Below are 25,997 nucleotides of genomic sequence, written 5' to 3'. Positions count from 1 at the left end.
GCAAAAGGAGAAGGGGACGGCAGAGGATGAGATGGCTAGATAGCATCACGGATGCAATGAATATGAACTTGAGCACGCTCCGGGAGAGAGCGCAGGACAGGAAGGCCTGGCGTGCTATGGTCCATGGGATCACGAAGAGTCGGACACGACTGAACGACTGAACAACAAGCAGGTTGCTGAGCAGAGTGTGTGTGTGCTCTTTTCTACTTCCTCTCCACTTTGATTACCCCACAGTGTGAGATTAGAGGAACAACACCACAGGATCTACTTAAGGCATGTATGTATTATATGTTTAGACCAGAGTCTGTACTTTCAGTCCCTAGCTGGGATAAGAACTATTGCTCCCCTCATAGATAAGGAGGTCTGGGGGGGGGGGGGAAATCCCAAATTCCTAGGCACTCAACTGGCACAAGCCTGAGCAAGGAAGTTTGCCTTTACTGGTCCCTGGGATCAAAATATACAACAGGGGGGCGGGGGCGGGGGGGAGACACCTTTCTGCTACCATGAATGCGTATAGAAAATAGTGCTGAAAGTCCGTTAGCACAACCCTGCTCTATGCAAAGCAGTCTTGCATACATGCTCCTTATATATTGTTTGGACAGCAACATCGTGCACTGACATTTTGAGAGAACAACTTCACACAGGGTAGTAGCTAATTCAGAGCCCAACCAGTGTGCAAGCAAAGGATGTGGGAGTGGGATGAGAAATTCAAGTATGCCTCATTTGGCATTTATCAACACTGGAATGTTATCTACAATTTCAAGGTCCTTGTGAAACAGTAAGACAACGTTCCCCAACCTGGTGCTCTCCAAATACTTTGAGATGGCAACTCCCATCATCCCCGGCCAGCAGGAAGAGATGGGAATTGCAGCCCAACACACTGGCTGGGAATGATGGGACTTGCAGGCCAACACACTGGCTGGGAATGATAGGACTTGCAGTCCAACACACCTTGAAGGCCCCAAGCTGGAGGCTGCATTGAGGTGACAGTGACGTTTAAAGGGGGATCCACAGCCTTGACCACAGTTTCTATGAATGGCAAACATGCAAGAACAAGCTATTCAATGCCACATGCTCTCCGACTCAGGACCTCCTGCCATACGCAGGCTTATGGTGTCAGCTTGGAGCACAGCTGGAAAGAAAAAAACACGCAACCATCGAGAAGTAATCTGTCCGCAGCCCCCGAACAACACAGAGGCCACCGGTGTAAATGCACTTTAATTGTTATCCAGCCTCATGAAGGGGAGGGGGGTGCCTCTTCCTGCATTTGAGATGCCCATCAGTTGCCCAGCAGCCCCTGATCCAGCACTGGAAACAGCTCAAAGAAGCCCTGGGAAGGAGAAAAGGTAGTCAGGGTCAGAGGGGAGAGGTGCCCTCAGGGGGGAAAAACAGGGCAGCTCTCAACACACACACATGATGGTGCCACCACGGCAGCTAGAGAATCGTGAGGCACAATGTTGCCATAGAAACGAATCACTGACTCAAGGCCACCATCGTTGCCATGGTAACATACAGACAAGATTACAAGGGAGAGATAAGAGAGTGGGAGGCAGCAGGGCCCAACCCTCAACCCAGGGGAATGGGAGGGGGGATTATGATCTGAATGCATGTGAAAATGCTGCTCCCGCCTGCCAAGTTCTTCTCGCACTTTGTTCCCCCTACCCTGCTGGACTTTCCCACTGGCCTCATCTCTCTACAGATGTCACTGTCCCGTCCCACCTCCCATACCCACTTCCAATCTGACAGCGAAGACCCACCAAAAGAAAGCTTGTTTGTGAAGGGGATCTGCCTCCCATGCTAGACGCTCTCTCAACCTCTTTAGGGAAGGGATATGGCTTGGTGGTGGAGCCCCTGCTTTGCATATGGAAGGTCCCAAGTTCAATCCCTGGCATCTCCAGGTAGGGCTAGGAAGAAATCCTTCCTGAAGCCCAGGAGAGCTGCTGCCAGTCAGCGTTGACAATATTGGGCGAGATGGACCCAATATTGGGCGAGATGGACCCAATATTGGGCGAGATGGACCCACTCAGTATAAGGCAGCAGCCTATGTTCCGAACCTAGCCTATCTCACAGGGTTGCTGTGAATATAAAATGGAGCGGAGAGCTCCACGAAGAAGAGGCAGGATGTAAATGCAATACATAAATAGAATGGTCAATAAATGCAGACACCATTGCCCTGCCCAAGTGACATTGCCCCACCCTCTGGGCAGAACCAGCAGCGCTGCTGCCCACCTTGAAGAGAGTGATGGACTGAAGGACCCCCGAGGTGCAGCACATCTCACGGATGGAGTGCATGGCCAGCTGCGGGCAGCCCATATCCAGGATGCGCACGCCGAGGCGGGAGGCCAGGATGGGCCCAATGGTTGTGCCACAAGGAGAGTCATTCCGAACCATGAATTCCTGCAATCGGCACGAATGAAAGGGGGAGCAAACCGTTGCCTGGCATTTGCACTGCCCAGAGAGAACCACTGGAGTGGAGGTCTTTGGGGACAAGACTCTTCGCACTCGAAAGCCCAACCCCAGCAGCCAGGAACAGCCACGGGCCCAAAGTGTCATTACCCTCAACGTACTGAGGAACGCAAGAGGAAATAGCCAGGGAATCAAAACATCTCCAATTAGAGAGGAGCTCTCCCCCTAGCATTAACCCCCAAATCCCACAGTTTCCGGTCTCCTCTCCCCTAGCAGGAAGGGCAACTTGCCCCATTGGACGCTGGCTATGAAATCCACTGCGCAGGGAGGTAGCGCATTGTACCATTTCCCCCATTTCCCTATGGAAGAAGACTCAGCAGTTTACAAAGCTGCCCCCTAGTGGCCCTCAAGTGCAAGGGAACACTTTGGAGGCCGTTTTAAAGCAGAAGAGCCACGCGTACTTGCAGGGGAACATCCACACGGCTGGCAATCTCACGGATCAATGCTTCGGTGACAGCAGTAGAGGCATAGCGCTGGCTGCTGTTCACTTTGATTGTAGGTCCCTGGGCAAAAGAGAGAGAGGAAGGCTCCACATTCTAAAACCCAGGGGATCTGGCCCACTCGGCCTCAAAAGCAGGCTCTGCTCTCCAAGAGCTCAAGCCAGAAGTGAGGGAAGGATGCAAGAGGGCCAAAGGAAAGCCCCTGGAAGGCAGAGGCCTAGCCCTGCAGTGATCCTGCCTCAGATTAATGCAGAATTCTGATGGACATCTGTACCAACCACAGAACTCCAGCATAATTCCAGGGCAAGGTTGCTGCCGGGCTAGGACTCTGCCTTCCAGGGGCCTCCTTCTGGCTTCTGATATTTGTCCCTCAGTTCTGGTTCAGGGTCTCTTGTGATGTGCAAGAGCCCTCCTGCGGCCCCCAACCACAGAACTGGACCAAGGCTTGCCACCTGATCTCCCAAGCCCTGGAACAACACACCTGCCCCATGGACATTCAAAGATAATTCACTGGGATAAGATATACGAATACCATGAAATCTATGGAAAGGACAAATCTATCTTCCCATAATGGGAGGCAAGGATACTTAAGCATATGTTGTGTGTACTTTTCCCCAACTCTTCATCCTCTGCTTCCCCACCCTGTGACTAAACGGGATCATTTTTCCTGTTCATGCCCAAAAGGAAATAATTATTTCCAAGAACTGAGGTTATTACCTTTGGCATACTTCTCCATATTTTGCAAAAGCAAAATCCCCACAACTGTTTCTTAAAGCTTAAATCCTACACAAATCTTTGTCACATGGGATGACTCCTGTGAGCCCTCCCTGTTTCTGAATCTATTCAAAACCATCGTATCATCTAACTGAAACACACACACACACACACACACACACACACCCCTGGCTCTAAAATGAGAGAGAGAGAGAGAGATAGCCTTCATTTCAGGAGTGAGTCGTGCATCTGCCTGGTTCAACCTGCCCTTGCCTGGCCACTCAGGACCCCATTTGCTGACAGCCTGTCTTAGTTTTCAACATTTTACAATTGCTGTGTAGTCCCTGTCACTTACCTTATGGAACTCTGGACGGTGGTTTTTATCATGCTTGTCCCTGCAAAAAGGAGCATTAAATGAGACCAGCTAAAGCTCCCCCCCCCCCCGCCCGCAGCTTGAAAACATCCATCAAAATTGCAGGGGTAGGACAGAAAATTGGAACTAATGAGAGAAAAGGTATAATCATTTCAAGGCATGGGAGCGGTTTTAAAATGAGGCCATTTTAGTGGTGCTGGAATGGCACTTTCGATGCATCACTGAGGGCTGCTGTGTGCCTGTTTATGCACAGAGGTCTTTTATTAGAACGGAAAGGCCATTTGTATGTGGTGGGTGGGAGAGGAGCGCTTCCGTGATAAGTGAGCTTTATTAGTGCAAGATACCAGCGAGGGGATGAGGGCAACTGTCTCAACAGTGATGCTGGGAGTTGCATCTAGCCTGGGGGCATAATTTGTGTGGGTGGGTGGATTCAGGGCTGGGCGTGGCATCTGGGACAAATACAATCTAAACTCCCAAGGCAGAAGAGCACCTCCTAGTCCTGATGGTATGTGCTACCTCCAGTAACTAGGGATGGCGGAGAATTTCTCCCCGAATCTTCGGGGGGCCGAGCGCCAACGCATTCGGCCCCCCCGAAATCGGCGGTGAAATTCTCCGCCCCCCGCCCCCCCCAGGGTGGGACTTACCTTTGGCGAATGCCCCTCCCGGCGGCGGGTCCCGGCGGCGGTTCGTCAGCCTTTCGTCGGGGGCAGCAGCCGGTCTTCCGACCGGCTGCCACCGCCGCCATTACAAAGTGTAAAAACAAACAAACAAACCCCGTGATAGGCTACGTAACGATTAACGTAGCCTATCACGGCTAGATTTCCAAAGTCAGCTGTGATAGGCTACGTAAATCGTTACGTAGCCTATCACGGGTGACTTTGAAAAAAAAAAGTGCCTACACAAATGGCGGCGGCCTATGGGCGCCGCCATTTGCGTTCCTTATTTGGTCACGGTAGTCTACATAAATCTTTACGTAGACTACCGCGACCAAATAAGGAACGCAAATGGCGGCGCCCATAGGCCGCCGCCATTTGTGTACACGTTGTTTTTTTTTCTTTCGAAGTCACCCGTGATAGGCTATGTAACGATTTACGTAGCCTATCACGGCTGACTTTGGAAATCTAGCCATGATAGGCTACGTTAATCATTACGTAGCCTATCACGGGGTTTTTTTTGTTCGTTTGTTTTTTACACTTTGTTTCGCGGCCGGGGAGACAGGGCGCTTCTCCCCAGCCTGAATTTCGGCCAGGCGAGGCGGGAAGCCTCCCCCCCGGCCTGAATTTCGGCCGGGCGAGGCGGGACGGCTCCCCCCCCTTGCCTGAACTTTGGGGGGAGAAACGAAGCGCCTCCCCCCCACCGCGAAGCACCCCTGTGAAAAGGTAAGTGACTTTCGTACATCCCTACCAGTAACAGAGGCACTGTGCCTAAGTACACCAGTTGCTGGGGAACTCAGGTGGGAGGGTGCTGTTGCACTCATGTCCTGCTCGTGGGTTTCCCATGGGCAGCTGGCTGGCCACTGTGTGAACAGAATGCTGGACTAGAGGGACCCTTGCTCTGACCCAACATGGGTGTTCCTACATTTTTATGTTCAGTTCTATTCATCAGCTTCCACCATATGATGCCTTAAGAAATGTCAAACCACAACCACGATGAAGTTTGGGGAGAGAGGAGCTGTTTGCCATCGAGGGGCCAGACACAGCTACCACCTCTGCCTCATCCACCTGCCCTGTCCTTTATCAGAAAACTGCTGGGGACCCAGAAATTCCAATCAGCGGGCTAGAGGAATCATCTACCTGCTGAGTTATAGTGGGGGGTGGGGGGGTACAGACTCAGTCAGCTCATTTGTGATTTACAGGCAAGCCCAACCTGACTGGGAGATGTTTTTGACCACTCCGACTTTTCAGGTCTGAGAAATGGTAAGGTTGGGTCAGACAGCTTGCACTAGTGTCCTACAATTTTATTATTCTGTAAAAAACTTTTATCCATGGGGTTGTATCCAATGTTCATCTAACTTAAGTCCCACTCATTTCAGTGGGTCTGCTCTAAATAGGATTAAGAGTGGATACAATGCATTTATACAACCATGAGGGCTAGAGTTTCTTTTGTTCTAAATGAAAGCAGAATTCAACAGCAGATCCCAAACTCCAAGCCTATGCAGCCAGCCAGCCAGCATATGTAACAATGCCTAATGTTTAATAAAAAATACTGGCCAAGTGCTTGTGCATTTGTTCATGTGGGGTGCAGCAACATACTCACGCATAATTGGGGTGCACCGCATGGGCCATATCTGCACTGATCATGCAGGACTTTGGCACAGCTTCCTCAAACGCTGTCAGGTTCTGGGGTGAAGCCGATATGCGCCGAAGAACCAGCTCAGACAGGAGTGACGCAGCCCCTTGAGCACTCTCTGAACCAACCTGCCAGGGAGGGGCAAGTCAGTCAGGAAGCCACCAATAATAATAATAATAATAATTATTATTATTATTATTTACATTTCTATACTGCTCAATAGCCAAAGCTCTCTGTGTGGTTTTCAAAGATTAAAAACAGTAAACATACAGTATACAGAGCTTAAAAGCCATTTACGTAAAAAACACCCGAACAGACAATATACACCGAGAGCCTTGTTGATCCGGACAGAATTTCATCTCCCATCCTACTCTGGAGAGCAGCAGCATCTGTTCCCTCTTCCCACCCCTAGTTCTGCCTCTTATTCCTAGTATATTTCCCCACAACACCCATTAACCCAGCCTTCCCCAACCAGGTGTACTCCAGATGTGCTGGACTGCAACTTCCAGAATCCCCCAGCCAGTACAGGTGTAGTCCACATCTGGAGGGCATCAGGTTGGGGAAGGCTGCACGAACCCATCAGGTTTAGCTACTCTCCAAATAACTGTCTTCACCCAACTCCAGCTGTGCAGCTGTAGATTTGGAAGTGCAGATGCTCATCGTGACAGTCTCTGTAGCTACATCCCCAAGGAGAGTCCCAAAATGGCAGGCAGCTGCGTTGATGCAATCAACAAATGATTTCTAGGCATTTTCATTTGTTAGGAGCAGATCTTTTGAGGAGGTAATGGGTCTTAATTGCCCATTCAAGACCAGCCCAACCCAAAATACTTTACATTACAACAAGGAACAATATATTGTTGCTGGGAACATCCATTTTCCCCCAGCTACTGCGAGGATCAGAGCTAAGCTCAGAAGGGACGGGGGGGGGGGGGCAGATGGCGACAGAACCCTGCTAATTAGAAAGTGCCTGCCTTGCGTCCCTGCCAGCCCTGGCCCCACCACACCACCGCCCAGCTCAGAACAGGAGGGGCTCCTTCTACCCAGACAGGAGCCTTGGCCAGCTATGAACCCTTCACGCTGACCTCTTCGTTGTCGTAAAGTGCAATCAGTCGTACGTTTGGCTCTTGTGCAAGAGCTCCAGGCCCTTCACTAGATTCAATCAGTGCCTGCAGAGACAGATAAGGGGAAAGGTTCAGCTGACAGGATTGGTATTACTCTGCAACACTCAGAAATACTTTCTGTTGGCTTGCAAGCTGGTTTCTCAGCAGACAGCCAGAGCAATGCTGGATTCTGCTGAGAACTGGGTTCCAATGCCTTGCTGCCCAAACCCGCTTTCACAACACACATGTCGGCCCAGGAACAGGTTGACATCTCCGAGAAATACCAGGGGGAAGAGGGACTAAGTCAGTGTCACAGAAGTCTCATTACCAGAACATCCAGAGAAAGCAGAGGGGAAAAAGCCGCAAGTGTGGCCACTATGAAGCAGAGCTGGGGTCTGGCATACTTGAAATGCCACCCGAAAAGGGCTGAGCTGACTCCCCAGGAGTGGGAAGGGAGACAGCCAGCAGTAAGGCTCCATTGCTGAAGAGAACAGCAAGGAGAGAATGGCAGGTGTGTCTGTTCCAGGGGCCTGGAGCAGTACTCACTCTTGACAATGCAGGGAAGCCTACTTATGGCTCCCGAACAAGCATCCCCGGCAGGATACCTATCTAGAAAAGTGTACCCGCCCAGGGAGTACAAGGTTTTGACTTCCTCCCTGTTCTCCTGAGCCTCTTACAGTTGAGCAACAGGACGCTCGTCCTCTGAGCCCAGATCTTAAGCTGCCCTCTTTCAGCCCGAGGGCCAACATCCATTTCAGAGAAACTCTCCAAAACTCTTGGAAGCCATGTTCCAGTGGTGGGCAGGGCCAAAGGCAAAGGGGGCTGAAATACCACAAATACCAGCCTATTCTAGCTTAAAGCTCTTCCTTCCGGTAACTAAGCCTTAGGAGAGGCATCTCAACCTTTTAGAATGGGAGAAAAAAAAACCTGTACAAAAGCTGGAAAACCACCAAACAACTGGTGGTCTGGGGGAAAGAGGCTGAGCCCAGGGGAAGGGGGCGTGGCCATTTGGGGAACCCTGGAGGGCCAGATTAGGACCTCGGGGGGGGCAGATTTGGCCCCTGGGCCTGAGATTCTGCACCTCTGGTGCAGGGGTGTCACAGAAGCTGTACAGGGCCACAGAACAGGATCACATCTAGCCCTGCCCTCACCTGAGGTACTCACCTGCAGGGCACAGTAGCAGCTGTGGAGGTTGTCCAGGCGAGGGGAGAATATGAATTCACTGAAGGCGCCACCTAGTGCCTGGAAGAGGAGCCACAGGGAGGAAAAAATAACAACATGGATCCAGCCCTGCCTTTGCTACTCTCTTCCCAATGTCTGTCTGTCCGTCTCTCGGGCTCACACAGTATGCCTGTGTGTTTCCAAACACGTTGGAAGATAACAGCCAGAATCATCTCCCAAGAGCAGAAGAAGTAGCTGGAATAAGCAGCTCTTTCTCTCTCCCTCTCTCCATGTCCCTCTTAGGGTCTCATTTATGTATTATTTATTAAAAGTTTTTTCTATACTGCCTTGTAGTTAAAGGCTCTCAAGGTAAGTTGTACAGAGCTAGGAAACAATTTATTCTCTCTATCAACCTGGCCCTTAAAGAGGCTGTCCTGTACAAAAATAAGCCCCACAGGCCACCATTCCCTGCCCCACAATGACACCCAAAAAAGAAAAAAGGTCACTCACCGGGGGCTGCGTATCCACCAGACACAGCTCCATCTCTACCACCTGCTCAGGTTTCACTTCCAACTGGGAGCACAGAAGGGACACCAAGGCTGGAGGGTGACGATTCTGCTTCAAATGGCATTGTCAGAAGTAAGTGGCACTGACGAGAGACACGTCGCACCCTGGAAAACTGCAGATCCTCCCAGTAACGTAGACTGGGGTGGACAACTTGCGACCCTCCAGATGTTTTGGCCTAAAACTCCCATGATCCCTCACCAGTGGCTATGATGGCTAGGGCTGATTGGAGTTCTAGGCCAAAACATCTGGAGGGCTACAAGTTGCCCACCCCGATACAGACCTTTCCTTTTAGTGCACCCCTCCAGCTGATTCACTGGCATCCTTCCCCCGCCCCCAGCCCAAACTTCCCAACTCACCTGGAAAGATGAGGCGCAATCTGTCTGTGTCATGGAAACCTCCTTCTCTAGTGCCTCCTGGGCTTCCGTGGCCAGAATCGGGACCCTGCAAAGGCAGGCAGGCAGGCAGTTAAGTGCTGTGTCCTACTCAAAGGAACTGGAGCCCAAAGATCTGCCAGAGCTCAACAAAGCCATGGGTTCCCAAGGAAGGATGCAGGAAATCCCTGCACAGCACGAGAATCCCTAAATCAGTCTTAGCAACCTGGCCCTTTCCAGGTGGGTTGGCCTACGACTTCCACCATCCCCACCCAGCATGGCCCTTCTTCTATCATTATAAGGCAGATGAACTAGGTTGTATCAGAGAAAACTGATTGTTTAATACTTGATTTTAAGCCTTGTATGTTTTATATTGGTTTCCTTAACAGAAACTTGGAAATCAGGACTAGGGAATGTTTAGCCTTAATTTTAGTTAGTCAGCCCTGAATTATCAGTCACTGTCTTTCATCTATGTTTAACTTGCTTGTTTTCACTTCTGTAATATTCTGGATATTTTCTGCCTCTTATATTTTGATGACCTAGGGTTAGAAACAATAAAACTGAACTGAAACTCTTATGTCATTAGGCTCCCGACCGCAGTATTGCTCCCCGGGGGTGGACTCCCTTGATGGAAGGCAAGTGGACAGACCAGCACTGGGTAACCTAAAGTGCTGGCTGGGGCCAGCCGTCAGGGCTGCGCTGGCACCTGAGCTTTCCTACCAGGGTGCAAGAGATGGAGATAGTTTACACTCTCACAGGTGGTGCTCGGTGTTTGGCCCAAAGCTCTCATTGACATTGCGTTGGAGGTGGATGGCCAGGTGTGGGATGCGGAGAATGGGGCGGTCCACCTTCACCAGCTGCTGCTCCAGCCGCCCCGTAGACAAGTCCTGAAATAAAAAATGGAAGGGATGTCAGAGCAGCCAGTGGGTAGTTGCACCATAGGCATTCAGTGCCAAGATAGGCATAACTGGAGGGGGGGGGGTAGTACCACTGAAAAGGTGCCAGCAGACACAGCTCCAGTAAACAATTCTGCAAAAGCGGCAGTCAAAGCAAAAACAGCCCCAAAGGCCAAAACAGACTGATCTCCCAACTTTAAAGCAGCAGGGTGTGGGTCGGATCTGGTTTTGATTGGAGGCACAGTGACATGGGGGGGGCGTAGGGGAAGAAAGGTTGATGTTCAACTCTCTCCCTCCCCGCTCCCCCCAGTATTAGCCCTGTTGGGATTGGGGGAAAGAGTTTAATCATCCCTTCCTCTAACACCTTGGATCAAAATGAGAGGATTTCCCCCCCCCCCAGTTTACTTTCTTTTTCTTTTCTTTTTTTAAAGTCAGGAGATCTGATCACAGATCTTGTGTATCACTCAACTGTTTCGGCCCTGAGTGTTTGTTTTTAGAGATGAAACTTTTCAGTGAATGCTGTGGTCATGTCAACTTACTAAGCCTCACCATTTCCAGAGGGGTTGTCATGTTCGTTTGGTGCAGTAAAAATTTATTCTGGCATTAGCTTTTGTAGACATTGTCCACGTCATCCATGCATCAATTGACGTGGACAGCGTCCAAGAAATCTTATGCTGGAATAAATGGCTTCGTCCTTAAGGTACCGCAGGATGCTTTATTGTTTTTTCAAAACCTCAGTGAGTCATGATTTGTATGGAAATGCACAATTCTATGTCACACTGGCCTACTGACAGGTTGGTTCCTTCACACACGCTATTCCCCAGGAGGCATTTTCTCAGAAAGACATGCCCCTAAGACCAGATGCTTTGATTTCTAACGTTCTGGCAGAAACTTCCAACACATTTTTGGATTTATTAGAACCACAAGGACCAGGGTTTTTTTAAATTGTTTTTGTTTTAGGAACAAAAGTGGAACTTTTAGGAAGTCTCTCCAAGCTATCACAGCTTGCAGGTCTTCTCAGAAACAACCTGCTATTAATAAACTCCTGCTAGCTACAAGCAATTACAGTTTCCCTGCAGGTGCTTACACACAACATTTCATAATTGGCTGCAATGACTTTGCAAGCATAAACAGGTAAAATTAACTTGTCTGTTACTCCTCCATCTTCTCCCCTTCCTTCAACACAGTAGGACCTTCGCTATTTGTGTAAGATCTCAGCAATCCTCCAAATGCCTTCAAACTAGGCTTACAGCCTAGAGATTACCCAGTTAATCCCCAAGAGTGCAGTTGGTTGGGCTCTGTGGAACTACATTATTTTAAATCACAGCAAGAAGACCTCTTCTTCCTCCTCCTCTTGTGGTCTATAAGCTTCAGCCAACAACAGTACAGGTTTCAACTCAAGTTTGAAATCCTAGCAGGAAAGGCTGTTGTCAGGACTGTAGCCCTCTCTCTCTGCAATCAACAAAACAGAGACTCAAATTTCAAGTTGATGCTGCTTTATTATGCTAAGGGCATGCTTTTCTGCAATACAGACTCAGCGAAGCTCAATGACTGCCCTGGGGCCTAAACAGCTCATCCTGAGCTCTCTATTAGGGAAGACTTTAGCAAGGTAGAGAAGTTGCCACCAAATTGACCATAGGCACTTACAGCAAGACCAGAAAGGCTAATTGAGCCCCTCCCTTCAGGTGGCTCCCTTCTGTGTTGGCTCAGGTGGGTGGCTATTCTGGCAGAGTGTCTCAAACCACTCCCAACTCCACCCTCTTGGACTGACGACACCTTGACCAAGTCGCTCCCCACCTTCCCCTCCTGCTCCTCGGAGGGGACCTGGTTTCCCATGGGGTGTGGGGGAGGCGGTGTCTTGGCCTGGGCCAACTGTTTGTCAAGGCCTTGGGAAGATTCTTCCCCAAACTGGAGACTCTTGGGGAATTTCCTCCCTGGCCCTCTGGTCTAACTGTTCTAGTTCCGGCTCTGAATCAGAATTGGAATCATCAGAAACCACTGGCAGACTGGACCCAATCCTCACAGCTGTAATGTAGATCTGATGCTGGAGGGGAGTGTTTCCCAAAGCAGAATGGGTGATCTGCCCACTCTGAGGGTGTGGGAAACCTAGTGCTGGGCCTGAAGTGGGAGGGAAAACTAAGGAGGGGAATCCAAAACCAAAGAAACCACACATGATTTCACATGCTTGGCTGGTACAGCTGTGGCTGGGACAAGATGAAAAGCAGCCACTCCCGGTCCTCCAAAATGAAAATCAAGCCTAGGCTGAGTGGGCAGAGAGTGCTGTAAGGTGTGCTGGTGGGACTCCATCCCTTTTGGGTAGAAAAAGTCCTGAATCTCCAGAGGGGCACAGAAGCAATGCTTAACCTTAGCCTAAATAAGCCTTTCCCAACATGGTGCCTTCCAGATGTGTTGGACTACAGCTCCTATCATCCCCAGCCAGCATGGCCATTGGTTTAGGACAGCTGGCCTAAATCAACAGGGTTTTATAGTAGGGGTGAGAAGAAGGTAGATCTCCAGATGTTTTGGACTTCACCTCCCAGAACCCCTGCTGGCATAGCCAATGGTAAGAAATGCTGGGAATTGAAGTCTAAACCATCTGGAGATCTACCTTCTGGTCACCCCTGATTTATAGACTCACTCACCATTCCAAGATTCATTTGCGTGTGTCTTGCAATGGTGGGTGATCCTATAAAACATACACCCTATCCAATCCTTAGTTTTTCCGCCTGGATGCCTTGAATATGTATAAGATTCCTTCAATTTTGTGTTCTGGTTTCAGATATTTTAGATGTATGTTGCCTTGCAAAAAGTTACTAATCCACCAGTCTATAGGAAAGTGGATTTTATTTATAGAACACACACTTTAAAATATTTTTAAATCACAGAGCATTCAAAATCATAGGTAAAAAGAAAACAAAATAAGCATTCTGAACTACTGGGTATTTTATTTTTTACAAAAAAGGAAAAAACACAAAGGGGAAAATGTATCTGGCATCTGATTTCTGCCTTGATATAACTTCAGAGAAGAAACTGTCCAATCCCAGGAAGAACAAAGGAAAAGAACATTCCTGGAAGTCACAGCCATGCTTGTATTTCGGTTGTGCATTCACATATTCTAAAGTGGCTGGCAAAGACGGCACCAGAAGTTGTTTTCACTGCTTGTTAAGCAACAGAACGTGAGAAGACCTCTGAGCATGAACAAAGAGTCTTTCCTAGTAAATGAGCAATTAAACCCCGCCCGTCCTCCCTCCCCATGCCCAGCATGAGTTTCTCCACTTGCATTTATTATTTCTAAAGGGAATTCAACCATCCTAAAAGAGCAATCCTATGCATTAAATCCCACTTTGTTCAATGGGGTTTATGTTCAGGTAGGTATGCGCCTTAAGTGTTGTAGGAAACAACAAAATGCAAGCATCCTGCTTTCATCAGAACTTTTATTTCTCAGTCACTCAGTTTGCATCCTATTCAAACAATATTTTAAAACCTGGGGTTTGCCTCATGGGGATTGAAGGACCACAAGCAAAACGTTTCACTGCACACTTTGAACCAGACTCCACTCCTACTCAAGCGTAGCTAGGCATCCAGGTCCTCTGAGCACATTCCAGTTTAGTAGGGCTGAAAGCACTGATCAGGTAATTCATGAGACAGCAGATTAAAAGTGCTGATGTTTAACACTTTTATGGACTCTGTCCCCTGTGAAAGGTATTCACTATTAGCTGTAGCTCTCTCAGTCAAAGCAATGCGTACAGCATGATTGCTTCGCAGCATAACATCTTCAGTTCACTTCATTAATTATCTTCAGAATGCATCTATTCATGTTAGAATTTACTCTTCGATCAACGGCTTAAAAAACAAGACAGTCAACTAATGTCTTCAGTTTGACAGCATGATCAGAGGTCCCCAGTGTGGGACCATTAATGTGACTAGCCACATCCATTATGTGACTAGCCACATCCTCCATGGGAGCCATTTTGTGGTGGTGCCTACAGCAGTTTCTCAAATTCCCAAATGTGCCTATGGGTCCAAAAAGGTTGGGGGCCCCTGGAATATATATTAACAAGTGGCAACATCTTGGCTAGGAGTTATGGAGACTCTACTCTCACACTGTCTTGTGGGAGCCTGGAATAGGGGCTATTTCCCACACCTGTCCCACGGCAATGGTGGGAGAGGGAAGAGCAGCCACATCTCAGGTGATTCCAGGCTTCTTATGTTGGTGGAGTGGCACTGGAAGAAGCCCAGAGGTGGGCAATCATCCAGAGATTTTGGCCTACAAATCCCATCATCCCTTACCATTGACTATTCTAGCTAGGTCTGATGGGAGTTGTAGAGGGCCACAAGTTGCTTGTTTCTGGTGTAGTGGCTCCCAATCTGCTAAGGTAACATACGAAAGGGGCATAACCTGACACAGCTGCAACACTGGATGTAGGACAGGATGAGCCCTAAGTTTTCTTCAGGCTGTATAAGTCTGAGAATCTAAGCCACATAGTGCCATAGCCCAGTAGCTCAGGCAGGACTGACCTTGACAATGACTCTTCCAGCAATGGAGAGGTCGCGGTCGAACCAGGTGTTCCAGATGCCGCCTCCATAGGTCTCCACAGCCACCTGGACTGTGCCCTCCTGGCTACGCCTCGAGCAGCGCTTCACCTAGGTGACACAAAAGCACACGCATTTGTACATCCAACATGCCCACACACAGACAGCGCCACAATCTTGGACTTCCCTGGACTTATGATAAACTTGAGACCCTTGTCTGCCCTGGAACTGTTACAGGGAGCTGGAGCAAGGGCTGGCGAGCCTGTGTTGGGAGTGTCATCTTAAAAGCCCACAATGCTCCCACGCCTGGACTTATCGTGATCCTTGGTCTTTGGTCGGCCTTGGCACACATACTGTGGAGATTCCAATGCAGAATCTATTCTTGGACTGATCTCTGCCAGTGTGTGTAAATTCTACTTTGTAACTTGCTCTTGGACCATGTCTTAAATTGCCTGGGATGTTTTCTTGCCTGATTATCATGACCTTGCCTTGGATTCTGAAATGTAGAGATCCTGACCTGGAAAACTTATCACTGGACTGATCTCTGACACGGTTGTAGTTATTAGCCCTGAATTGTTTCTTGAACTAAACAATGTGCCTATAGCTTCTGCTTTAGCTATATGATTTATAAGAAGTGTTAACTGCTAAGCTTGTGCTGTGAGATTTGCTACAATAAAAAGACACACTGATTTTGATATTCTGTGCCAGAGCATGTGCCAGATAGACAGGCCATGACAACAGGCACTCTCCAAGGCCACTTACCCAGAATGCCTTGCTCTGATGAAGGACCTCTCAGAGCAAGGCATTTGAGTCAGGCAGGCTCTCTGGAGAGCCACACTACTGCAAATTGAGGCACAGCTTTCTGGGATGCCGGTGGGTCGATGAGAATCCTTCTGAGTGAGGCATCCGCTCTCTGGAGCACCCGCCCTATGCCTTATTCTTCCCACTGCACCAGCATTGGTTTCTGCTAGCACAGCGTCATTAGCGCAAGTGGAAAGCCAGTGTTGGATACTAACCCTTGACATGTTATCTTTAACAAACCAAATTAATATAATTGGTGTTGCTTTGTTTTTAGTGAGAGGGAGATGGGATTTGAAAGAATATGTGCTGTCACTGCATAAGCAGGAACCCTCCTAACTATTGTCAAAAGAGCGGTGCAAACCTACCACAGTTTTGGAATACAGAAAGTCACAGCCACAGGCAGGAGAGCAACTGAAGCCATACTGGGTATATAAAGCCAAGTTCACAGCAAGTCCATGCAGGCAGAGAGAGGTGAAAGAGAGGACTGAGACAATGGGAGGGAAACAGAAGGAAAATCCAGCCAAGAGCACAAAGAATATGCTAGGCAATACCAAGCAAGAGTGGGGTAACCACTTACCCGCAGACAGGGACTGTCCGTGTGGGCTCCAATCAAGCTGAAGCCATTGCCTGGCCGGAACCGGCCCCCCACAGCAAAGGCAATCAACGTGGAGTAGTTTCTGGTCACAAAATACTAGTGTGGGAAAAGAGCAGAGAATGGAGGCGGGGGGGGGGGGAGTCAGTGTTTTGCCCAGTCCCTCAGGTGACATGTTTGGCAGGAGCCTCAACTCCACGCCCCGCCCCCTGCTCTAATCAGAACGACAGATCAGTAGCATGGAGAGAAGGCCACCCATAATGGTGTGTCCACTCCCTTTCCTCACCTTCCGGTCAGGCTGGATATCCCAGTGTTCAGTTTCCTTCAGCTCCTGGAAGCCAGCCTGAAGCAGGCGGCTCCGACACTCAGCCACCACTGCAGGAGGGCAGAACACAAGCAGTCGTGAAGGGGGCAGGGATCTATGCAGCTGGGCAAGCACACGCTGCAGAGAACAGAGTAGGCTCCAAAGAGCCATTTGGGTCCCCTGAACAGGAGCTATGGGACTCCCGGGTTGAAACCCCCTTTTGCACACAGGACTCTGAGCGTGTGCATGTCCCACCTACCCACTCCACCCCCGGAAAATCAGGACGATGCAACTCCAGCTCCACTTGCACTCCCTTAGCTATTGGAAATCACACTGTTCCGTCACCACCCTGACTTGGTTACCCAAGAACAGGGGTGCCGAACCTCTTTCCAAATTCATTTTCGGAGAAGCTCTCGCAGGCTGCGTTCCAGCAGTGGGTGGGGCCAAAAACACCGGTATATTTTAGCTTAAAGCTCTTACTGCTAGTAATCCCAGGAAAGGGATTTCAGCCTTTTAAGAGTGGGGGGAAAAACATGCAAATGCTGGGAAAACCCCAAACGATCAATGATCAGGGGAAAGGGGGTGTGGCTATCTGGGATGGATTGGGGACCCAAGCAGGCCAGATTTGCTTTGCAGGCCTGAGGTTCAACACCCCTGCTCTAGGACTAGTGACAAGTACAACCTCAGCCCCAAGCCCCCTTCTGCAGGGGACCCATCCTTGCTGCCGCTGCCAGTTGTTCATAGGGATATTTAGGGTTTGCTGCTGGCTCTGCACTCAATACATTGAGGGTTTGCCAACTCATTTCTGCTCACAGCACTTTGAGTTCAATGTCCAGGCAAACACTGATTAAATATGATTAAGGGAAGTAAGATAGCCACTTGAGGGAGGGAGAGACTAGACAGAAGTGAAGAAGTTACATAGGGGAAAAAAGTCACACAAAATACAGTTTCTAACTTAGATTCCTAAATTTAAAATGCTCTCCAGGATGAAGCCCTGTTTTGTCTATCCTTTTAAAGCATTTATTAACCAAAGCTTTTCCTCTAGAAATTTCCCTTGTGAGGTCCCTGATTCAAGATTAAGTGTGTAATTTAAGAAAGGAATGAGTGTGTATGCTAGCTCAGTGATCATCTGACACAGCAGTCTGGTTTGCACGTCATGGCTACCCCACATTTAAACAAACCCTGGATAGCTGTGAACGAGCAGGAGCAACGGAGCAAGCGAGCTGGCTCTCAGCTAGCCAGCTGCTCCTGCTGTGTTGCCTGTGACACCCACACCTGGCATCGCAGGTTGCTGGGGAAGGAACAACCCAGCCTTGTAACCCAACAACAAACTGTGGGTTGTTGCGATGTGGAAACAGGGTCACTATCCCATCAATAAAGAGAAGGATTTGGTGCAGGAGAGACCTCATCCTGCAAACATAGTGTCTCTTTCCCATATATTTTGCTTTGGCCATTGGAAGTGCTGTTCTTTGTCTCAAGGGCTGCTGGTTCTGTGGCAGGACAAAGAATGCAAATTTAAAAGGTAAACAAAAAGCACAAGAACATTTTATCAGGAACGCTAAAAAAAGACAGAAGTTACGCTGCCAGAGAGCAAAGCAAAATGCATGTAGGTGAGTACAGCAGCCTCTCCATATTTCTCCAAGATCTCCAGGAATAAAAGGGGAGAAAAAACACAGCCATGAAAGGGAATTGGTAAGATATGGGATTTTGGGCAGATAGATGAGAAAAGCTGGTATTGATAGCATGTATCATCAGGAGAAGGGAGTCTGTCAAGCACTACTGGTGAATGAAGATAAACATCTAGTGAAGAGGCACCAAAGGTACAGGCAGGCGTAGGCACAAAGAGGAGAGGATAGATAAGCTATCCTCTACTTTTAAGCATAGTAAAAATTATCCTAACAAGCCTCCCTAAATCAGGGAAAAGCTGTTTGAGCCTCTGCAAAGGTAACTAAGTTGAAATCACAGATCGAGATAGTGCCATCTGTGTGATAGTGCTCGCCTTGGCCTGCAGATAAGACAAAGAGCAAAGTTCAGAAGAAAATTATAAAGGCTGAGAAAGGAGAGAGCAAAAGCGGTTGGGGGCTGGAATCTTACAGTCTTCCAGGACAGATCAGTTCAACAAAAGGCAGGTTAGCAGAGTTACCCACACTGCAGTTGAAGTGAGAAGTTGGCAAGTTAAAAACCAGGATGTTTGGGGGCATAATGGGACTACTGTGGGTAAAATACAGATGGTTTGGGAGGAACTTTGTTCAGAGTTGCAGGAATAAAGAAAGTGAACAAATAGCGTCAACGCTAGTGAAAAAGGCAAGTGTGGAAGGACCCTCAGTGGGGCTTACTTCCAAGTAAACATACAGTCGAGTTGTAAAAAGCACCATTGAGCTTTTCTTGCACTATTTGTGTGCATGTGTGAGGGTTGTCAATGCAAGATAGGAAGTAGAAAAGCACCATTTTTAAAAATGAAGCGCATACTGCAGCCAATGTACAGTGTACATTTTAATTAAAGTGTGTGGAAGGTTATAAAGAATCCGAGGGTGTGCTTTGAAGCAGCGTGGATTGATTTAAAATTTTAAATCAAAGCAATTTAAAACACTGATTTAAATCATAATTTAAATGAGGAAGAAAAAAGTCTGATTTAAATCACTGATTTAAATTAAGCTTCCCATTGAAACTTTTGGATATATTTCCTGAACAATGGTGCGGATCTGACCACTAAACCACGTTAATTTACAACTAAAGAGAGTATGATTTACACCATTTCCTTCTTACAAGCAGGATTTGCATCTCTTTGTCTCACTGTATATATTTTGCTGGCTTCCTTTTTTTTTTTTTAACCTATAATGAAAACGTCTTTCAAATATTCCCATATACAGTCTTTCGTATGATTAGCACCAATGACAGTTTGAGGTTAACAGTGCAATCCTATACATATCTACTCAGGAATAAGTTCCTCTAAATTCAATGGGGTTTACTCCCAGGCAAGTAGTTACAGATTGCAGCCCAAGTGTGGGAATACAGGTAGATGCACACTGGACCATTTTGTCTTCCTTTTCTTTCCAGGATTGCTCCTTTCTGCTTCACTCTGTCTTGGCCCAGCCTTGCCCTCACAAAAACTAAGTAGGAAACAAAAATGAAATGCCCATGACCAATAGGTCAAAACAAGGTTTGATAGTTACTGGGCAGACTAGAAGTGTTTATCTTCATCCGGTGAAAGTGAAATGCCTATGTTTGGGTAGCGTGCAAATATTCGTATCTGAGAAATGTTCAGATTGGTTCTTCATTTGGATAGAAAAGCCTCCTTTACCTCAGTGCCAGGTAGAGGCATTGATTCAGTTTAGAGACTAACCATACGGCTAAGATGTTTATATCCACATTATTTAATGTTAACCTAGTTATTATTTAAGAGACACTTAGAGAACAATCCTATGGCTGCTAGTCAGCGGCTAGACAGCCATAGGATATGTCAGTTTCCGGGAACCGACCTCAGAGACCACACTCTGAAGTCAGTTCCCTAAGAACTGACCTTCCCTCCCTTCCCGCGCTGCCTCGCAGGCAGCTCGGAACACCCCATACTCCAAAGAGGAGTGCAGTCTGCAGCGAAAATGGGGCATTCCTAGGGGTGTTCCGGGGCGGGGAAGGTGAAATGCTGGTACGACACATCCAACATGTCGTCCAGCAGCCGCTTCCCCACATCGGCTGTCTAGCTGCAAATGCAGGGCGGCTGAAGCGCAGAGGGGACAATCCCCTCCATGCTTCTCCTGCCCTGCATTGGATAGGCGGTTGCCTCCGAGTTCGGAGGCAGCTGCCTATCCTGGTAGGATTGCTCCCTTAAGGTGCAATCCTATGGCCGCTAGTCAGTGGCTAGACAGCCGTAGGATAAGTTGGTTCCCGGAGAACCAACACCCACCCCCTCCTGTACCGCCTCATAGGCAGCATGGATTGGCCCCACACTTGTGAGAGCAGCACGAAGCAGCAAAAACGGGGTGTTCCCAGGGGCAGGCTGGGGCAGTTGGAAATGCCGGTATGACACATCCTATGCATTGTCCGGCTGCCATTTCCCATGCTCCGCGGTCCCGCAGCTAGACAGCTGAAATTGCCTGTCTACCCACAATAGCAAGGCAGGGGGAGTGAGAAGGAGATCCGGTCTTCACCACTCCTCCCACCCTGCACCGGATAGACGGTTGCCCCCGGGGTTGGAGGCGAGCATTGATCCACATATGATTTCTCCCTCTGGGTGCAATCCTATGGATGTTTAGACAGAGGAAAAGGCCTACAACTCCCAGCATTCCCCAGGTTGCCATGCTGGCTGGGGAATGCTGGGAGTTGTAGGCCTTTTCTCTGTCTAAATATGCATAGGATTGTGCCCTTAATGTTTACATTTTAAATTAAAAATCCAATTTAAATTTTTAAAAATCCAAAGTTTCTGATTTTTTAAAAAAAGACCAATTTTTATCCACTCTGCTATATTGTCTTTCTCTCTTAATGAACTTGTTTATGTTGCTTGGCCCAGCTCCACCACCAGAAAACCATGGAATAACAAGCCTATCCAGTCTGTATCTTTGCACAAGTAACTTTTGTTAGACTAATAGAAACCAAAAGCCCAGCAATTTCAAGAAGCAAGAGCTGGTAGTTAGGTTGGGCAAAGCCATTTTCATGAGATGAAAATCTAAAACGAATGCCCATGTTTGACTGAATTCCCTACCAGTGTGTATGGGTGTGACAGTGCCATTAATTCAGGATTTTTTGAGACTGTAAGGGCGCAATCCTATGGCCGCTAGTCAGCAGCTAGACAGTCACAGGATAGGTCGGTTCCCTGAGAACCGACCTTCACCCCCTCCCGCACTGCCTTGCAGGCAGCTCAGAAGGGCCCTGCACTCAGAAGAGGAGCACGGAGAGGCAAAACAGGGCATTCCTGGGGGCATGCCAGGGCGGGGAAGTCAGAAACCCGGTAGGACACATCCAATGTGTCATCCGGCCACCAATTCCCACTCCGCCTTCACATGGCTAGACAGCCGAAATCGGATGTCTAGCCACAACTGCAGGGTGGCTGAAGCGCGGAGGGGACGATCACCTCCGCGCTTCTCCTGCCCTGCATTGGATAGGCGGCTGCCTATCCCGGTACGATTGCTCCCTAAGTGTAGGTTTAGCATGTTTATGATGTGACTTAATTGTAAGTATGGGCAGAATCCAACTGTGTTATTAGACTAGTGCAAATAACACTGTGCTACCAGAATACAGATTCTGAACTATACGCAAGAGTTTACCAACTAAAGCTACATTTGTGCAAGTGCGGTGCGCTTCATACTTGTGCAACCACTTGTGCAAGCATAATGTGCAACTGGCTGCACAAGTGCTTGTGCAACTGAAAGATTCGGCGGAGCTCTGTCAGCGCTATCTGAGTTTGCGGAATGACACCTATGTTATTTTAAATAAGCCATTTTGTTTTGTTTTTTAATTCAAAACAATCCCATTTAATTTTTTTAAAAAGATCTGGTTATTGTCGTTTTTAAATAATCAATTTTTATCCACCCTGAATTAAAATGTGCGCAGGGGAAAAGTCTGACAGCGTCCCACGGTATGATCTGCAGACACAGGATTCCGCATCCTTCCTTAAAGATTTAGGTCTGGTCCGTGTTGGGTGGGAATCCACCTTCAGTCCCATGATGGAAAGAAGGGTAGAGAATATAAAAATACACTTTCAAAACTACGCGCGACAAAGCCCAAGGGCAGCGAGCAGGCGAAGTCGCCAAGGCAGAGGCAGGGCAATGGGCCCAGCGCAGATTCTGGGAGGCCACCGCTCCGTTCGTGCTCCCTGGTACTGGGGCAGGAGCCAAAATGCTTCCCGGGGGCCGAAGCTCCCAAAGCCCCGCCGTCCCCTGCTCCTTACCGTGATAAGGGGAGGGGCTCCGGTGGACAAACTTCAGCAGCTCCTGCGCCGCCGCCTGCGCCGCCTGCTTGGAGCTCGCCTGCGAAGGGAAGCGATCCGCGTCACGCAGGGAAGCCTCTGCCCCACCGCCGGAACCGCCCGGCCCGGCCGGCCCCGCCAGCGAGAGATCCCCAGCCGGAGTATAGGCCGCTGCCCTTTGCCCCGGCATTTTTGCCCACTGGATGCGGCTCCAGCGCGGGAGGCATTATCGTACCTGCATGGTTCCGCGGTTCTGCGCCGCGCCCTGCTCTGCGCCTGCCTGCCGGCCTTGCCAAGCTCGACCCCGGCTCCGCCCCGCTTCGCTCGGCCTGCTGGGGACTCGAGAAGGGAAGGGGCGGCCCTTGGTAAGACCGAGGAGGACTGCAGAGGCCAACGGCCGGGGGGTTGATTCTAAGCTGGAAAAAACGGTGCACGCTAAGTCCCCAAGAGTCCTTCCGTCCTGGCGCGGATCGGCGCCGAGCCTGCTTAACTTCAGTCCAATTGTCCCGCCCATTGCATTGTTTCAGACCGTTTTAGGGGACCATCTTGCAAGCCATCTTTCCCGCTTGCTGTCCTGCGTTCACATCTTTCGTGTATTCTCACCAATGACTTTCACGGACTTCTTTGCATGCGTACTTGTCTTCCGTGTACTGTGATCCTTTAAATGAGAAATTGGGGGGGGGGGTATTTAAACAATCCAATGTAATTTTTTTTAGACAAATCTCTGTGTGTGTGTTTAAATAATTGATTTTATCCACCCTGAGATAAAATATGTGGAGGGGAACTGTATTTTGTACACTGTTTTGAGTTTCATGAGAAAAGGGTGCACTGCAAATGTAATAACCTTACGTTTGAATTACAGCCACAAATGTGAAATAGAAAATAAAAGGCCATCCACTCTGTAGTGAGGGTGACAAGTTTCCTATGGGCAGTTATCTGCCCAGGGAATTATGCCACAGGAGGGATCTCCTCTTAGGGCACAATCCTATGCGTGCCTAGACAGAAAAATGTCCTAGAATGCCCAGCATGCCCCAGTCAGCATGGCCTTTAGTCACCCAAATGTTTCTTTGGCCTGAAAGACAGGAAGGTACCTTACAACTCAAAAGAGCACAGATTTGAAATGCAGGCCCAAAGCTTTATAAAAACATGCAACCAAACTACACTGCACACATGAGTAAATATTTCTGTACCTATCTACACAGGTAACAAAGAAACAAGTTATATTATCTCACCCGGAGTCCCGGTACCACTCTGCAAGGATAATCAAGCCTAGTGACCAAAGTGGGAATGCTTATATGCTATAGCTCTCACCATGGACATGCCTGAGCAGGTTTCCCTTGGCTAACTCAAGCAACACACATGTTTTTGGCTCTGGCGAGATGTAGCTTTGGGTGGTAGATAACCACGACATAGTTCAGTGGTCCTTCCGCAGTTCTTCCTCACCAAGGAGGGGTCAGACGCAGTTTATACTATGCTTAGCTTTCTCAGGCAGCTGGATTGCTTCCAGTCACTTGATACAACTGCTATCCTAACTGAACCTTGGCCTGTATGTCTATATGTATTATCTAGAACACCTGGGGTTACTCAAATCTACACTGCAAAACAAGCACCACACCCAAGAAAAATGATCCCAATATGATCCCCTGGCATTTCCCTTACTTTTCTCTTATGGTCAGCTGAGCATGAAGCACCAAGCGATGTTTAAGTGAGCATAGTGTGCACAGCAAAACAAGCCCAGGAAGACCTCACTCCAGGGGGTTCCAAATTAGCACAGAATAGAGAAGGCCCCCATGTTCAGTGGATACCCCCAAATGCTACACAATCACCACCACCACATCTTATACTCGCCCAGCTCAGGAGGAGGGGTGAACACCACTATGGGGTGGGGTGGGGTGGGGTGGGGACATGGAGCAGAAATAACAGCCACACCTCCACCATCCATGGCACCACCACCAGTGCCCACCAATCACAGGCCAGAAAGCGGTGGGGGCAAAGCTGCTCGGCTGAAGTCTAAACACCCTGTGCTGAAGCAACATGGAAGTCTGTGACTGACTCCTTGTTGGACAGCTCCCCTCACACTTAATTGAGAAGTTGTTACCAGCAGTTTGGTGCTTCGCCACATGGGAGAGCTGCACATAGCTCCAGCAGCTCCAAAGGAATAGCCACTACGTGAGAAAATTGTTGTGGCCAAGCAGGTTCCAGGACAGACAACAAGAGAAGCAAGCCACACACTGATTCCAGTAGCTCAGCAAACTGGGCACAGGGTTTGTGAACCACCCAGAGAGCTTCGGCTATTGGGCGATATAGAAATGAAATAAGGTTGGGAAGTGGGAGGTGCAAGTTCGAGCCCCGCTAAGGGCAATGGGGGAAATGGGTCCCCTCCCATTTTGCATGCCTGGCCAGTGACAGTCTTGTTAGAGGCAAAAGAGAGGGAGAGCCCAGGACTCATACCTACAGTGTTAACACCGCAGGGCAGCTCCTACCCATTCAGTCACAGGAAACAGAGTCATCACAGGGCATTGACCTTTCCCCAGACCACCAGTCTGAAGACCCAGTCATGTTTGCCTTGGTCCAAGATCTTCCATGTATGCTGTTACTGCCCTCCACCCTCCATAACTGTTCTGGGATCTGTTGCTTCCCACTGGGGTCAAGTGAACTGCAAGGCCATGGAAATACAGAGAGGTCTTGAAGGAAGAATCTCACTGTGGCCTCCTGCTCTTCTGTTTCTTCTTCCCTCCCCTCCTGGTGTTGGTTCGGTTCCCACTTGGGGGAGCTGCTGCTGCAACAATAGGTTGCTAACTCCAGGAAACCTTCCCCCTTTCCTGGCTCTGTAAATCAGCCTAATTTTGATTTCAGATACTTTACTGGCATAACAAGCACATTTTGACAAAATCAATGACCAGCCAGTGCAGAACGTGGTGGCCCAGAGGGGATAGGCTGCTGGGAGGATATTACAGCAATCCTTCAGGGTCTGCACTGTTTTCCTCTTGTTTCTGCCCTCCCCCCAATCAAAATGCAGAATGTGAATGTTGCAAGCCTTTAATGTCTTGGGTATGTCATACTTAAGAGACTGTGTCTTAGTTAGCCCCATGTTCCATGGCAATCTCTCAAGATCAACCCACTTCCTCAAGCAGTGGGAAATTCAGGATGCCCTTTAGACAGGGTGAGTTTATTTTGGACAGTTCTGGATTGTATGGTGCCTTCACAATAAACAGTTTATTTACAGATGGGACAGGTTAAACTTGCATTACGGTAGAGGGATGGGAGAGTGCAGAGGCAAGCACACAGGCAGGGCATGCTAGTCTCAAGTCGTAACAACCTGGTCTCATTCAAAAACTGCTTCCCCACCCCAAATAAATTCAGACATATAAGAAAAGAACTCAAAAGAATATGCTGACTCACTACTGTCCTAGCTAAGATAACAACTGGCTATACATCAGGGTAGGAAGAGAATGTTTGTATAAGTAACAGAAATATTCTATCCATCT

The 25,997-nt window shown here is 48.7% G+C and overlaps 1 protein-coding gene across 2 annotated transcripts; it reads right to left on the bottom strand.

Moving 5' to 3' along the window:
* Positions 1-1,167: 1,167 nt before the first annotated feature.
* Positions 1,168-22,821, bottom strand: DNPEP (aspartyl aminopeptidase). Of its 2 annotated transcripts, none has more exons than XM_084804954.1 (15): positions 22,745-22,821; positions 22,492-22,570; positions 16,590-16,678; positions 16,289-16,402; positions 14,896-15,021; positions 10,238-10,368; positions 9,467-9,551; positions 9,054-9,161; positions 8,547-8,624; positions 7,365-7,448; positions 6,250-6,410; positions 3,976-4,015; positions 2,868-2,969; positions 2,230-2,397; positions 1,168-1,330 (listed from the first exon to the last, which is right to left on the bottom strand). In XM_084804954.1, exons 1-15 carry the CDS (start codon positions 22,748-22,750, stop codon positions 1,280-1,282), a joined length of 1,422 nt encoding a protein of 473 aa, XP_084661080.1. In that variant the 5' UTR covers positions 22,751-22,821; the 3' UTR covers positions 1,168-1,279. The 2 variants fall into 2 exon arrangements, with proteins under 2 accessions (XP_084661080.1, XP_084661088.1); XM_084804962.1 differs by having other exon boundaries at positions 9,054-9,158.
* Between the last annotated feature and the right edge of the window lie 3,176 nt (positions 22,822-25,997).

Source organism: Heloderma suspectum, chromosome 1, assembly GCF_057233095.1.
Source record: "Heloderma suspectum isolate Gila_16-S chromosome 1, 16-S_ref, whole genome shotgun sequence".
Taxonomy (NCBI): Eukaryota; Metazoa; Chordata; class Lepidosauria; order Squamata; family Helodermatidae; genus Heloderma; species Heloderma suspectum.
Note: the sequence above shows the minus strand (reverse complement) of the source record. Positions and strands in the feature narration are given on the sequence as shown.

What these genes read in the sequence shown, in the direction of transcription:
- DNPEP (XM_084804954.1), bottom strand. An exon ending in CGGACAGTCCCTGTCTGCGG is followed by an intron (nt 15,022 to 16,288) that starts GTAAGTGGTTAC and finishes TGTGTCACCTAG; the next exon opens with GTGAAGCGCTGCTCGAGGCG. An exon ending in CACTTTACGACAACGAAGAG is followed by an intron (nt 6,411 to 7,364) that starts GTCAGCGTGAAG and finishes CCTCCCTGGCAG; the next exon opens with GTTGGTTCAGAGAGTGCTCA.